This window comes from Chiloscyllium plagiosum, chromosome 17, assembly GCF_004010195.1.
Source record: "Chiloscyllium plagiosum isolate BGI_BamShark_2017 chromosome 17, ASM401019v2, whole genome shotgun sequence".
Lineage (NCBI taxonomy): Eukaryota > Metazoa > Chordata > Chondrichthyes > Orectolobiformes > Hemiscylliidae > Chiloscyllium > Chiloscyllium plagiosum.
Window position 1 is genome coordinate 51120284 of NC_057726.1, and position 15500 is coordinate 51135783.

The 15500-nt window shown below is 41.7% G+C and overlaps 1 protein-coding gene across 1 annotated transcript in view; it reads right to left on the bottom strand.

Annotated features, from left to right (window-relative positions):
* The window catches only part of LOC122558738 (dynein axonemal heavy chain 5-like), a 274642-nt gene that overhangs the window by 157913 nt on the left and 101229 nt on the right, over nt 1-15500 (bottom strand). The window contains exons 26-30 of the mRNA XM_043707530.1: nt 12768-12986; nt 11088-11150; nt 9981-10219; nt 7697-7937; nt 2610-2809 (exon numbers count right to left, since the gene is read on the bottom strand). Of these exons, the coding sequence (XP_043563465.1) occupies nt 2610-2809; nt 7697-7937; nt 9981-10219; nt 11088-11150; nt 12768-12986 (962 nt within the window). The remainder of the gene's footprint in view (nt 1-2609; nt 2810-7696; nt 7938-9980; nt 10220-11087; nt 11151-12767; nt 12987-15500) is intronic.

The window sequence follows — 15500 nt, forward strand, 5'->3', positions numbered from 1 at the left end:
ACTTCAAATTCCCCACTGGAGGATTTAGAACAAAAGATCATGATCTCAGAATAATAGACATTTCAGTACAAGGTGAGGAGAAATTTTTTCAAAGAATTGTAGATATTTGGAATTCTCTATAGAGAGGACCATGCATGCTCAGTTGTTGAATCTATTCAAGATTGAGATTGATAGACGGAGAGTCATAGAGTTGGACAGCATGGAAACAGACCCTTCAGTTCAACATGCCCATATTGACCAGATATCCTAAATTAATCTAGTTCCATTTGCCAGCACCTGGCCCATATCCCTCTAAACCCTTCCTATTCATATACCCTTCCAGATGCCTTTTAAATGTTGTAATTGTACCAGCCTGAACCTGGCAGCTCATTCTATACACGCATCTTCTGTATGAAAAAGTTGCCTTTTAGGTCCATTTTATATTTTTCCCCTCTCACCTTAAATCTATGCCCCCTAGTTTTGGCCTCCCCTACCCTGGGAAAAAGATTTGGTCTATACATCCTGTCCATGCCATTCATGATTTTATAATCCTCCATTAGGTACTCGATGATCAAGAAAAAAATAGTGCCAACCTCCTCAGTCTCTTGGTATAGCTCAAACCCTGTAAGCCTGGCATCATCCTTTGTAAATCTTTTCTGCACCCTTTCAAGTTTCACAACATCTTCCGTATAGCAGGGAGACCAGAACTGAATGCAATATTTCAAAAGTGGCCTAACCAATGTCCTGTACAGCTACAACATGACAACTAACTCCTGTACTCAACACACTGACATTCTTCACTTTCCTATCTACCTGTGACTCCACTTTCGAGGAACTATGAATCTGCACTCCAAGGTCTCTTTGTTCGGCAACCCTCCCCAGGACCTTATCATTAAGTGTACAAGTCCTGCCCTGATTTGCCCTACCAAAATGCAACACATCCCATTTATCTAAATTAAACTCCATTTGCCACTCCTTCGCCCATCTGATCGAGGTCCTGTTATACGCTGAGGTAACCTCTTTCACTGTCAACTATACCACCAATTTTATGCAAACTTACTAACCATTCCTCCTATATTAAGACATATGGAGAAAGGATTATGTGAGTTGATGGATTGAGATGGAATTTGAGCTATAATATTAAATGAGAAGCATTGACAGGATAAATGAACCACTTCTGATTGTATTTCTTATGTCAATATTTTAACAACTTAAGAACATTTCAAACAGGATCTTGACAGTTTTCACACCTAATGTAACATTTTGCAGTCTTTCTAAAGCACATGTATCATCAACACAAACTCTGCCATGAAGTAGTGTAGTGACGATAACTTTTTTCATATAAGTTCTAACTCGGCTTTTCTTAAAACTGTGAAGCTATTCAGCTCCCTCAATATTCATTACCTGATGTAATCTAGATTCTTAAGATAGAAGCTGTGCATACTAAATCTCAAATCACTCACTTTCCCTTTTACTCTTCTCAAATTTGGTTATTTGGAAACCTGATTCACAATCTCGATTTCTTCATTTTATAAAACATATTATCATTAAATTAAAAATACAAAACAGCTTTCAGATTAAACCATCCAAGCAGTTCTTCTGTCAACTAGTTACTTGATATTCCAAAGAAGATGGCTTTTCTTTGATTCTTTCATAGGATGTAAGGTGTCACAGCTAAGGTCAGCATTTGTTGTCCATTTCTATTCCCAGTTTGAAATGAATGGGTTTGCTAGACCATTTTGTTAAAATTAATTAGGCAAAAGTAAGGACTGTAGATGCTGGAGATTAGAGTCAAGAGTGTGGTGCTGGAAAAGCACAGCAGGTCAGATAGCATCCGAGGAGCAGGAGAATCGGCGTTTCAGGCAAAAGCCCTTCATCAGGAACAAAACTGGGAGCCTAGGGAGTGGAGAGATAAATGGGAGGGGGGTGGGGCTGGGGGGGGAGAGTGCGATAGGTGGATGGAGGTGTTCTTCCTCCAGGCGTCAGGTGGTGAGGGAGTGGTGATGGAGGAGGCCCAGGACCTGCATGTCCTTAGCAGAGTGGGAGGGGGAGTTGATGTGAAAGGCAACCATGTCATTTGTAGACCAAACTAGGTAAAGACAACAGATTTCCCTTCCAAATAACATCAGTCAATGAGATGGTTTTTATAACAATCAATGATAATTATCCTGGTCACCATCACTGAATATAGTTTCGTTCCTCAGATTTAAAAATTGAATTCAAATTCCACCACCTACCATGATTGGGTTTGCACCCATGCCCCAGAGCATGACCCAGGGTCTCTGGATTACTAGACCATTGATATCACTGCTGTAACATAATCTATGCTATTTTTATTACAAAGTGGATAAGTATGTATCACTCAAAACATTTAGGGTTTTTTTACTGCATTCTCTAATTATAGTAAACCAATAATTAAAATGAGCTGAAATTTGATTGAAATGAAAAGGTACACAAAGTTAAGAACAACTGGAAGATTATACAGCCTAAGACCAATCAGTACCATATCAAAGAAAAATATCTTTTATTCCTACCTAATTTCCTTGTTTTGGACTTCATCAGCATTTTAAAAATAGCACAAAGTGGACGAAACCATTAAATTAGTAATTGTGCACATAATGAAGTCTCACCTATTGTTCAGCAGAGAACCAAGAACCATCAAACTATCTTCAGCAGAAGTGATGATCTCAGAAATGTTGTCACCACGGAGAAGGAGTTCACCACGTGTTTTGAAGTTAGCAAATGTAAAGTATCGATTATCCCACTCCACTAAGACTTGCTTCAGTTTCTGCTCAATATCTCTCTCCTTTACAGCGCTGATGCAAATATCCTAATGTCCAAAAATGGTCATCAGAAATGTATTTTCAAATCTTTGTCATGTCTCAGATTTGTAATGAAACTGGCTAGCCATAAAATAAACGCACCAGAGACTCAATATTTTGCTTATGTAAAACGACAGTTAGACAAGATGATGTGTTATTTCAAGGAAGTAAATCATGAGAAAAAAGTAGAGAACTGATGAGAATCAGAAAGTGGGAGAAGTAAACTTGATGTTTTAATGATGTGGATGTGCCAGTGTTGGATTGGGATGGACAAAGTTATAAATCACACAACACCAGGTTATAGTCCAACAGGTTTATTTGGAAGTACTAGCTTTCAGAGCACTGCTCCTTCATCAGTGTTCTGAAAGCCAGTACTTCCAAATAAACCTGTTTGACTATTACCTGATGTTGTGTGATTTTTAACTTTGATGTTTTAAATGCAGCCTCTTGGTCATATTTTGGGATTTAAGGTTAGATGGGCAAAGAGTGCTTCAATTATAACTTTACTCAGTATTTTCATCAGGTTTCTATAAAGTGATGCAGATTACATATAGTCTCAAATCACAAAAATGTTGTCAGTCTACCAACTGAAACATTGGAGGAGTGAGAGTCAGAATGCATGGTGTACAGCTTCTGATCAGTTAATTTGCCCAAAATCATAACCAATATCGAGCACAGACTAAGCTCCATGATCTTCTGCATCAAATTGAAAAAGATTGTATTGGAAACAAACTCAATTCACAAAACTGGCTACTCCCTCAAGATGAAATTCACACTGGCCTCAAGTAAAGGCCTTCAAGGAGGATGTCAACATTAAATTGGCTCTTTTGGGTACAAGGATATAAATAGGCATTTTTCAAACATTTTGAATGTAATTCTTTTAAATTACTGATGAACTGATTACTGTACTCCAATGTGAATAGCAAACATTTCTTTTTGTAAAGGTATTGAAAATCAGATAATGCACAAGTGTTGGATTGACACAATGATTAAAAAATGTTTTTTTTCTGATAAACTTAATTTTAAATATGTTAGTTTTAAAGCATCAAGCTGCCACTCAAATATTCCAAGAAATTTTTAAAGCATTTTTTTAAAAATGCACTTCAAAACATTGTCCATTGGCACTTGTTCGTGACAGATTTTGTGTTGGCGATGTATATGCTTTGAGTGGCGCTAAAGAAAAAAAAAGTACTCAATTTGTACATGGATCACCAATTGTCATGACATGTTGTTCATTGCTATTACACATTTCAGATCACATTATCATCGGTTAAATATTGAGCACTACTGGTCTAACCTGAATTTAAGACACAAGGATTGCTTTTAATTGAACAATAGGAATATTTAAGACAGAATTAAAGATGCTAAAACTTTGTTTTGTGCTTTCAACCTAATGGCATTGAGGCGAAGATCTGTCAATTTACATCACTTTACTTTCACTAAAATCTGGCCTCAGGAAAGTGGCACACAGCATAAATAAATTGGGTCAATACATAACAATCATTGAAAAAGATGGTGTAATAATTAAACACTTCCCATTAGGGGACTACATTTTAGATAACATCTCCCAACTGTCAGATGATTCTTAGCTGTGGAAGTTAATTCAGCTGCTAACGTTTGTGAAACATTTTCTAATTCAAATCACACAGTTAAACAGCAATTCAACTGTTCTTTACTGGTTAACTTCTACATAATTTTATTATAATCAAAGCAGAAATTGCTTGAGAAACTCAGCAGATCTGGTAGAATCTGTGGAGAGAAAACGTATCAGGTCCTCTAATTTCTTGTCCAGATTTTTAGCATCGACAGTTTTTTGTTTTACTGTAAAATTTTTATTTATAACTAATCAATTAATAGCTTTGTGAGCTTTGAGAAGATTTGATGCTCAGGTTGAGGTTTTGGATGTAAGCTTGCTCGTTAAGCTGAAAGGTTCATTTTCAGATGTTTCGTCACCATTCTAGGTAACATCATCAGTGAACCTTCAGTGTTAGTGACCCGCTTTCTCTTTACGACACTGAGAAAAAGGATGGGAAATGACATCACCGCAAGAAATGACATCACCACAGGAAATGATGTTGTCAACCCAAGGAAACCTAAATACCTAAATAGAAAGCGGGTCACAAACACCAGTGCTTCACTGGAGGCTCACTGATGATGTTACCTAGTATGGTGATGAAACATCTGAAAATGAGCCTTCCAACTCAGCAAGCAAATTTATATCCAAAATAATAGCTTGCTTAAGATGACCTACTAAGTATATGCCATCAAAGATTCTTAGTCAACCAGGTGTACTTTTTTAATGGTGATGGAATATTAAGCTTCTAGTATAGGCAATAATTCAAGAGGCATTATTAAACAAATATGAGTATTAAATCCAAACAGACATATTAGAAGTACCAAACAAGTGTTGCTTAAACAAGAGGAAGGTCAAAGTAAAGAGGGAGCTGTAAAGCTGGAGACTTTTGAGAAATAAATGTTCCTTTATTCTATCATGGGATGATGATGTTTTTGGGAGAGCCAGTATTATTAGCCTAGCCCTAACTGTCTTTGAGTTATATGGCTGGGCCATTCCAGAGGGCAGCTCAGTGTCAAACACATTGCTGTGGCTCTGGAGTTACAAGTGGGTCAGATCGGGTAAGGATGGCAGATTTCCTTCTCTTAAAGGCAAACATTTGAAGGTTGTTGCTATGGTCCACATCACTGAGATTAGCTTTAAATTCCAGATTTATTGACTGAATTCAAATCCCACCTAAACCCATGTCTCCATAGTATTAGAATTGGTGAAACATTACCATGCGCTATGACACGGAGACAGTGCCACTTTCATTTACTCTCAGGAGGCAAGGTGTGCAGACAATCATGCAGAAGACGCTTGAATTGTTGCCATTGTATATTACCCTCTGGATGATTGGGAGTGATTCAGTTTTTGGTAATGCCATACACCTGTGGAATCTTCCCACTAAAGGTATGTCCCTGATCATGGTGAATTCAATATGGAATACTGAAACAGACAAACCAGTCATGTGCCAGCGTTTTGGCTATAACTGAGGCCCTTTGGTCACATTTGAGTATGGTCTTTATGAAGTTGGTGAAGGCTTCCATGACTATGAGTATATGCTTCGTCCCATTACTACTGGGGTCAAGTATTGCAAATATATTGCAAAGACGTCTGAAGTCTCCTAGAAATGAGAGATCACATACTGGGCTAAAGTAGCTTCCCTGCTTTAGCTAACATAAACCACTCACAAATTTGACAGTGGTCGTAAATATCTGTGGATGTTCTTGGTTAAAGATAAAAGTTTACTGCTGAAGTCAGAAATCTGTTGAGTATGCTACCCTTTACCCTGATGAGGGCAGCTCCCAGGATTACACTAAGTGAACTCTGCTACATATAACACATGATGGTCTAGCAAAGCATGATGCCATCCAGTTGGTGATGGCTGGCATGAGCCTTCAAGAATAGTGATGGTGAGAGTGGGTAATCAAATAGACTGATTGTCTGTTAAACAATCAGTTCGAAGGGGCTTTACAGGCCAATACACTTTGAGCACATAGAAGGAGGTCAAAGACGTGTGAGTTCCATCTGGCAACAGTGTAATGTGTCGCAGTCACCATATATATTAGGACACCCTAATGTCTCTAAAAATATTCAACTCTAATGCCAGAGCTATTCTAAACGTCCATACTTTCATTAGAGTATCAATTGGATGATGAACCACCAGAGACCTCACACTATGAAATGCATGATTGAGGATATAAAGGGGGGAGTGCCATGTCATCATGATCGGTGAGTTCCAATCCCTGCATTAAGCTATTGGGGTATCCCACTCAAAGCCATCGAATCAGAGACCAAGTTCCTCCATTCAGCTGCTTGTACTCATAAAAGCTCTGCTATCGCTGTGTCAGGCTACTGTTGCCCCAAGATAACCCTTGTCAGTACCTCAAAAATCTGCTACAGACTTCTTTGACTTTCTGTACTACTTTGCAGTATTTCCTGACAGGCTTCCCCACACAGAGGTTCCATCAAAAATACTACCTTCACACTTGTGTTGAAGCCACCCAGTTGTGCATCCTCATTCCATCTTCAACTGTTGGGTGTTTCTGGTCCTCCCCCAAATCTGACCAGCCTCCTACTCATTGATAGCCAGAACATCCAGCCACTTCTTTCCTCTGTAACACCATGGGGAGCCTTTTCCTGACTTTGGCCTAAAGTTACAATTTCCTCCAGCCTCAGACATTTCAGCTTCCCTCATTCACCTTGCCAGGTTCAACTCCTCCAATAACCAATCTCATTTAGCCGGCCTTTCAATTTCAGCTGTTGTGACTTGATGCCTGTGAAGTCCTGCTGACTGCGCAGAAATGTAAAATGAGATGTAATCACACAGACAGTGGAAAGATCACAAAGCAGGGATTCTTTGCTCCACTGGCATCAGACTATTACAAAGATGAGGGTAAATTAAGGTTAAACAAGGAAGACATGGTATTTATATGGAACTAAGTCTGTGGTTTACATTTGATTCAGGAAATCCCATGTCTCTCTCTCTGTTCCTTCTCTCCATCTGGTCGCCTTATGCTAATGGAATTCTGTCCTTTTGGGAGGTTCTGTTTGACTCCTCCAGCTGCCCACACAGTGTCCTCCCTCACCATCACCATCTCCCGCTGAATGTCCCAGCACAACTGCTCCAGATGCCCCATTCGGTGCCCTCCTTCACCATTGCCAGCTCCTGCTGAAAGTTCCATTACACTATTATTCTTGAAATAAGTTTTTTTTTTGAATGAAAATAATATAGATGGGTTTAAGTGATAAATGATGTTCCAGCATTCTTCCCTATTTTAAACAATTCAATATATAGTTAACATTACAAATTCTAATAGCTATACAAATCAAAACTCACCTCAATCTCCTCTTTGTACTTTAACAATGGGGCTTCCATTATATTGGACAATTTAAATGTTTCACTGTCAATATCAAAGTCATGGTCTGTAACTTGGGCAATGCGTTGCCAATGACGAGCCATCATGGCCTTGTTAGACATCATCTCCAACAAGGGACAACTTTCACTGAAGTCATCAATGGTCTGCTTTAAATCAAGATAGGCTGGCCATTCCTTCAAACCTCGAGGTAATTTACGGCATCTGAAATGTAATAGTTCAGATACAATTAAACTGTAATTGTTCAAAGATAAACTGCACTTCAGACACAGCGGAGATAGAAATTAGTCTTTCAAATTTATTAATTACAAAAATAAAACTAAAAGCTTCTGGAAATCTGAAACAGACATAGAAATTACAGGAGAAACTCAGCAGGTCTGGCAGCATCTATGGAGAGAAAGCAGAGTCAATGTTTGGGTTAGTGACCCATCTCAGCTACTTCTCATTCTGATGAAGGGTCACTGGACCTGAAACATTGATTTAACTTTTGCTCCACTGATGCGGCTAGCACTGCTGAGCTTTCCCAGCAATTTCTGTGTTTTTTTCATTGCCGAGTTGTTGGTATGAAGAAAATAGATTATTTTTCATTTATCACCTTTCTGAGCATAGAATAACACTGTTTTTCTTAAATTGTAAATTATATTTTTTGAAAATAGTGCATTGGCTGGTTATTACTCACCCTGTTCAATTCCCCCTTCCAAGTCAATCAATAAGGAAGACAGGCAACAAACTAAGTGACCAAATTGTTACTTGATTGTTACCAACCAAGCTGAACAGTAATGACTTAGCAACTGAAACATGCATTGAGAGCCTTCAGGTTTGGTATCAGGTGTTATGCCACGCTCGGTCTGTGCTAGAAACACATTGCATGATGGTGTAAATGTTTGGAAGGGTTATTTTGTCTTAAGCACTATGCACCATGACAATGTGTGTAGTGGATTTGGTAAAAGAGAGCATAGGATCTTGAAGCACTGAGACCTACCATCCAGGTCCTTCTCATAGCTACTGTAAGAATGTTTTTCATAACAATGTAATTTGTACTTAGTTGTTAATATGCAAAAAAAAACAATATTGCAACAATGGCCTTGCCAGAGATGTCCACATCCCTGTATTCATAATAAAAAAGTTCTTCAGGTGCTCAGCAGCCAAAGTAAACATATCTTAAATGGACTGCGCAGGATTGCGTGCAAAAGGCTAGGTTTAATGTTTTAAAATTTGCTTCATTATGTAATGAGGAAGAACATTTCTGTTCATTCGAATTAAACCCATCAATCACTGCTTCCACCATTTCTGATTGGTTCCACACTGCCACCCAGCCCCATCGTCATGACATTGCAAACCCTTGGTGACTGTTGAGCTACTTCTGAAGTTTGAGGCTAAGACTGATGACCGCAGTTCACCGATAATGAACAACTGAGGTTGATGAACCAATTTGCATGATCCAGCTATTAGCATTAGGTGTGTAGTACACTGGAATTATGTCATATTTTCTCAGCCAAACTCTTTACTATGCAGACTAACAGGCAATAGAAAAGAACTTCTGCCCTTCAGGGAAGAAGCCTGCTTCTCTCGCGCTCGCGCTCTCTCGCTCCCTCTCTAAATGATATTCTTCATCTTTCATGTTCTCTTGACTTTAAAGATTTCATTGTGAAATGACTATAAATTATTTGTTGTGAAACATTGCTAATTGGACACCAGTACCAGCGATAAATTAACGATATATCTTGCCAAAATGATCAATAAATGGGTTTTGTGTTGTATGATATGAAAATCAGTTTTGCAAAATATTTCTCGGGTCGATGACATGGATTTATAGATTCTGTGTGGGTTTCCTCTGGGTGCTTCGGTTTCCTCCCACAGTCCAAAGATGTGCAGAACAGGTGAATTGGCCATGCTAAATTGCCCATAGTGATAGGTGCATTAGTCAGAGGGAACTGGGTCTGGGTGGGTTAATCTTCCGAGGGTTGGTGTGGACTTATTGAGCCGAAGGGCCTGTTCCCACACTATAGGGAATCTAATTTAATCTAATCTTAGTTGGTATTGCCTAACTTCTAATATATGTCCATAAACCTGAAGCCCAGCAAACAAGCTGAAAAATGAATAAGTAAGTTCTGGTACAAAGTTTTCTCAATTATTTTTTTAAAAACTGTCACTATTTTTTCACGCATATTTTATCACAAAATATGAAATTTCCTGGTTTGTGTAAAATCAGATAAGAGCTCAAGAAAATACACACAGCTAACAAACCTGTTTTGAAAATCCAAAAGCTCACTATTTATCTTTTCTATGTTCACCTCAGACCAGAGAATATCGAAGTAACCATTCACTGTGTTGATAACATTATTGTAGAGACTATAAAGTTTCTGTAAAAGGTTCAGCTCCTTCTTTATCTCCAACAACTGAGGACACTGTGTAACTGGCAGTCCAAAGAGTTCCTCACCACTCGTGTAGGTGATGTATTTGCGATAGAGATTGTCAAAACGATTCTGTAATGATTAGACAGAACATTATCTAATAAAACATGTGATCTATACAGCTTAGATCACCACAACAAAGCTCCCACAGTTAGACTGTGTTCATAAGTCTAGTCTTGCAAATAACTTCTATTTCCCTTTGAAATCTGCAAGCCAACAGCAACACAAAAACACATACAGACCTTACAATGTGAAAGTCTTTACATTGTAAAATGTGGTTTAAAGTCTGATGTTGGGAAAACAAACGCCTTGTAAAAAGAAAGCTATCTAATAGTTTCAGTTTGTATTTTAGTTAATTTGTATGTTTTAAAAAAATTTCTCACACCTTTACAGACATTAAAACATTAAGTACAACGATCTTTCATAAAGTGAGTTTGAAAGGAATGGCACTTCCACCCTCTTGAAGAACAGTTAATCCAACACATTACTCAAATTCAGATTCATCTATGCCTTTTGACAAACATTAAGTTACCTGAATAGACTGACATGGTTAGAATCCACTAAATAACTACTTAATTAATTCACTCTGCTTCTCTTTCACCTGGGTCAGGAGTAATGACAGAACTGGATACACAGAGGTTAACTCTCATCAGACTTTCTATAATGACAGTTTGCCACTTTGATCAAATATTGGGCATTCTACTTGAACGTTATACCAGTTAAGTGACCTACTATCTGTTGAGAAGATTCATCATGAGAGTATATACTATTTTTTAATGTCATGGTTAAAATTATTGATTTTGAAATTATCACCTTCCCCAAATTCTGCTTGAGTTAAAAATGAAGAAGATATTTATACAATAACATGACTAAAAACAAAAAGACATGCCTCTCCTCTAAATAATTAGTAAAGCACAAACAAGTTCCATGGTCACTGCACCTGATAGATAACCAATTGGTCATTTGCTTCTTGTGGAGACAGTCCAGGCTGCATGGGGCCTCCCTGATACAAAGGATAGAAGAGAGTATTTGGCTTTGCAATAGAAAAAGAAATGTACAAAACAGTGAAATTATCCTGGCAGATCTTAAACAATTTGTAAAATAAACAAATTATACTGTACAAAAAGCTGTAGTCGCAAGTTTTATTAGGAGTTCCATTAAACTCCCACTTTAACTTCAGTGGGAAACCAGTGAACTGACTGCAGAATGCCAGGGATCTGCATGTACATCTCCACCTTTTCTGGCATTTTCTCCTCTGCTGGATTTTCAACCTGCATGAGATGAGCACACATTGTTATAGTCCTTGTTATGCGTAAATAAGATGCAAACAGTTACCAAGAACATTTTGATGATGTTAGTGCCGGATGGCACCTTACTGATTTTTGGGGACAACACAATATAAAAATTGGTCAAATCCTCTCTGTAAGATTATTTACTACTGCTTGATTGTCCTTGTATAAGGACAGTGTTCCATCCTTTCAAAAGAAGCAATAAGGAAAGTGCAATCTTCACAAAGTTTCTGCACTAACGTTCTCAGAAAGTGCAATGTATTTTAACTTTCTGGTCATATGAATAATTTCATGATTGCAATCCTTAAATAATAACAGATGTAAAAAATTAAAACTGTCAATGTGGAGTTTTGAGACTATTTGATTATTCACTCTTGAATCCCATGTCCATACAATTGTAATTTTCAACTGTAATTATCACAAATAACTCACATTCCTTTTAACCCAGGAATAGAGAAACTATATGGATCTCCTACTGCCAACACACCAAAGATCAGTATTAACCAAATCTAAGACCCAAGATCTTTTGGTTTTGTTTCACAATGGGTGTATTTATCCATCAAGTTAAGGCAGAAGCCGTTTATATCTTTTGCACATTTCAGTTGTATTATCTTTGTTATAACTTTTCCCCTGTCTTCTGTTTTATTAATTCAATTGCTGCCCTATGCATTGGGATAGCAGGTGACTTTTCCCAGCTTGTATGCTGATTTTAATACTTCAAGATGGAGAGATAATAATGCAGAGGCTCCAGTGTCATATGTAAAATCAAATTGCATTCTGTAAACATACTGTCCTTCCTGTGGGCAATAATTAAAAATTGTTTGTGAAATTTTGCATCCATTCTCTTCCATTATAATGGCACCGACTTTGGTGAGCCTTACTCAGGATGCTTCTTTAATTGATTCACTTTATGCCAGCATCAACTGATACTCAATATGCCCCAAATTCACGCTACAATGGGACTATTGGAACTGACTGGCCCTGCAGTCAGCAAAAATGGCATCAGATAGAGACCTTGATAGAAAATGTGATCAGTCTTTATTCTACATCATTTTTGGCAATGAAATGAGGGACAAGCATAGTTATAAAATCATTTCTTGTTACTTTGACCTTTGCAGCAAAGCTTCATGGTACACACACAGAGCCTCATGATCAAAAATAAATCATTAGCACATTTAAATCAATTCATTTTTAATTATGCATGAATGAAGAAAGCCAGTTCAGTAATTTAGTAATTAATTATTTCTCTTTAATGTTTTATAACTGAGAAGATGTCAAGTAATGATCAGATATATAGCCTGTGGAACTTTATAATGAAATGTTAATATTACCTTCTCATAGTCGCAACAAAATTTATTTGCATCTCCCATAAATGTTTTAACATTGGTGATCAGTTCCGTACGAAATGAAGGTTGCAAAGAAATGAGATGATTTTGAATTTCCATTCCACGTAAAAGGAGCTTTTCCCATGTGTAACGCAATGTATCCACTCTGTCAGAGTCTTCTTTAACTACTTGGATCTCATATTTATTCAACAAGGTATAGAATTCCTGCATTATTTTAAAATAAAAGCCAATAAACGAAAAGATTTATTTCCTTCGAAAATGGCCTTAGCGTCCTTAGTGGCATGTATAGCTCTTTCAGATTTGCCCCCACATTTTACTGCAGAACATCAATGGTAAACTTGTTAAAGCAAACATGACTTATGTATATTCAAAGTCGAATTGAAAAAATGCAGTATGCAACCATTTTCTGCCTAAGCACGGACTCCCAGCCACAGCGCAGACTCCCGGCCTCAGCGCGGACTCCTGGCCTCATCATAGAATCCTGGCCTCAGTGAGGACTGCCAGCCTCATCACAGACTCCCGGCCTCAGCGCGGACTCCCGGCCTCATTACAGACTCCCAGCCTCATCACAGACTCCCAGCCTCATCACAGACTCCCAACCTCATCACAGACTCCCAACCTCAGCGCGGACTCTCGGCCTCATCACAAACTCCCGGCCTCAGCGCGGACTCCCAGCCTCAGCGAGGACTCCCGGCCTCATCACAGACTCCCGGCCTCAGTGAGGACTCCCAGCCTCATCACAGACTCCCAACCTCAGCGCGGACTCCCGGCTTCATCACAGACTCCCGGCCTCAGCGCAGACGCCCAGCCTCAGCGTGGACTCCCGTCCTCAGCGCGGACTCCCGGCCTCAGCACGGACTCCCAGCCTCATCATAGACTCCCGGCCTCAGTGAGGACTCCCAGCCTCATCACAGACTCCCAGCCTCAGCGCGGACTCCCGGCCTCATCACAGACTCCCGGCCTCATCACAGACTCCCGGCCTCATCACAGACTCCCAGCCTCAGCGCGGACTCCCGGCCTCATCACAGACTCCCAGCCTCAGCGCGGACTCCCGGCCTCATCACAGACTCCCGGCCTCATCACAGACTCCCAGCCTCAGCGCGGACTCCCGGCCTCATCACAGACTCACAGCCTCAGCGCGGACTCCCGGCCTCATCACAGATTCCCGGCCTCAGCACAGACTCCCGGCCTCATCACAGACTCCCGGCCTCAGTGCGGACTCCTGGCCTCATCACAGACTCCCGGCCTCAGTGCGGACTCCTGGCCTCAGCACAGACTCCCAGCCTCAGCGCGGACTCCCGGCCTCATCACAGACTCCCGGCCTCATCACAGACTCCCAGCCTCAGTGTGGACTCCCGACCTCATCACAGACTCCCAGCCTCAGCGCGGACTCCTGGCCTCATCACAGACTCCCAGCCTCAGTGTGGACTCCCGGCCTCATCACAGGCTCCCGGCCTCAGCGCAGACTCCAGGCCTCATCGTAGACTCCAGGCCTCATCGCAGACTCCAGGCATCATCGCAGACTCACGGTCTCATTGTAGACTCCCGGCCTCATCGCAGACTTCCGGCCTCAGCGCGGACACCCGGCCTCATCACAGACTCCCGGCCTCAGCGCGGACTCCCGGCCTCATCACAGACTCCTGGCCTCATCACAGACTCCCAGCCTCAGTGCGGACTCCTGGCCTCATCACAGTCTCCCAGTCTCAGCGCGGACTCCAGGCCTCAGTGTGGACTCCCGGCCTCAACACAGACTCCCGGCCTCATCACAGATTCCCAGCCTCAGCGCGGACTCCTGGCCTCATCACAGACTCCCAGCCTCAGCACGGAATCCCGGCCTCATCACAGACTCCCGGCCTCATCACAGACTCCCGGCCTCATCACACACTCCCAGCCTCAGCGCGGACTCCCGGCCTCATCACAGACTCCCAGCCTCAGTGAGGACTCCCAGCCTCATCACAGACTCCCAGCCTCAGCACGGACTCCCGGCCTCATCACACACTCCCGGCCTCAGCGCGGACTCCCGGCCTCATCACAGACTCCCGGCCTCATCACAGACTCCCAGCCTCAGCGCAGACTCCTGGCCTCATCACAGACTCCTAGCCTCAGCGCGGACTCCTGGCCTCATTACAGACTCCCAGCCTCAGTGTGGACTCCCGGCCTCATCACAGACTCCCGACCTCAGCGCAGACTCCAGGCCTCATCGTAGACTCCCGGCCTCATCGCAGACTTCCGGCCTCAGCGCAGACACCCGGCCTCAGCGCAGACCCGGCCTCATCTCAGACTCCCGGCCTCAGAGTGGACTCCCAACCTCAGCGCGGACTCCCGGCCTCAGCGCAGACTTCCAGCCTCAGCGCAGACTCCAGGCCTCATCGCAGACTCCAGGCCTCATCGCAGACTCCCGGCCTCATCGCAGACTCCAGGCCTCATCGCAGACTCCCGGCCTCATCGCAGACTCCAGGCCTCAGCGCAGACCCGGCCTCATTGCAGACTCCCGGCCTCATCGCAGATCCCAGCCTCAGCGCGTACTCCTGGCCTCATCGCAGACTCCCAGCCTCAGCGCGGACTCCTGGCCTCATCACAGACTCCCAGCCTCAGCGCGGACTCCCGGCCTCATCACAGACTCCCGGCCTCATCACAGACTCCCGGCCTCAGCGCGGACTCCTGGCCTCATCACAGACTCCCAGCCTCAGCGCGGACTCCCGGCCTCATCACAGACTC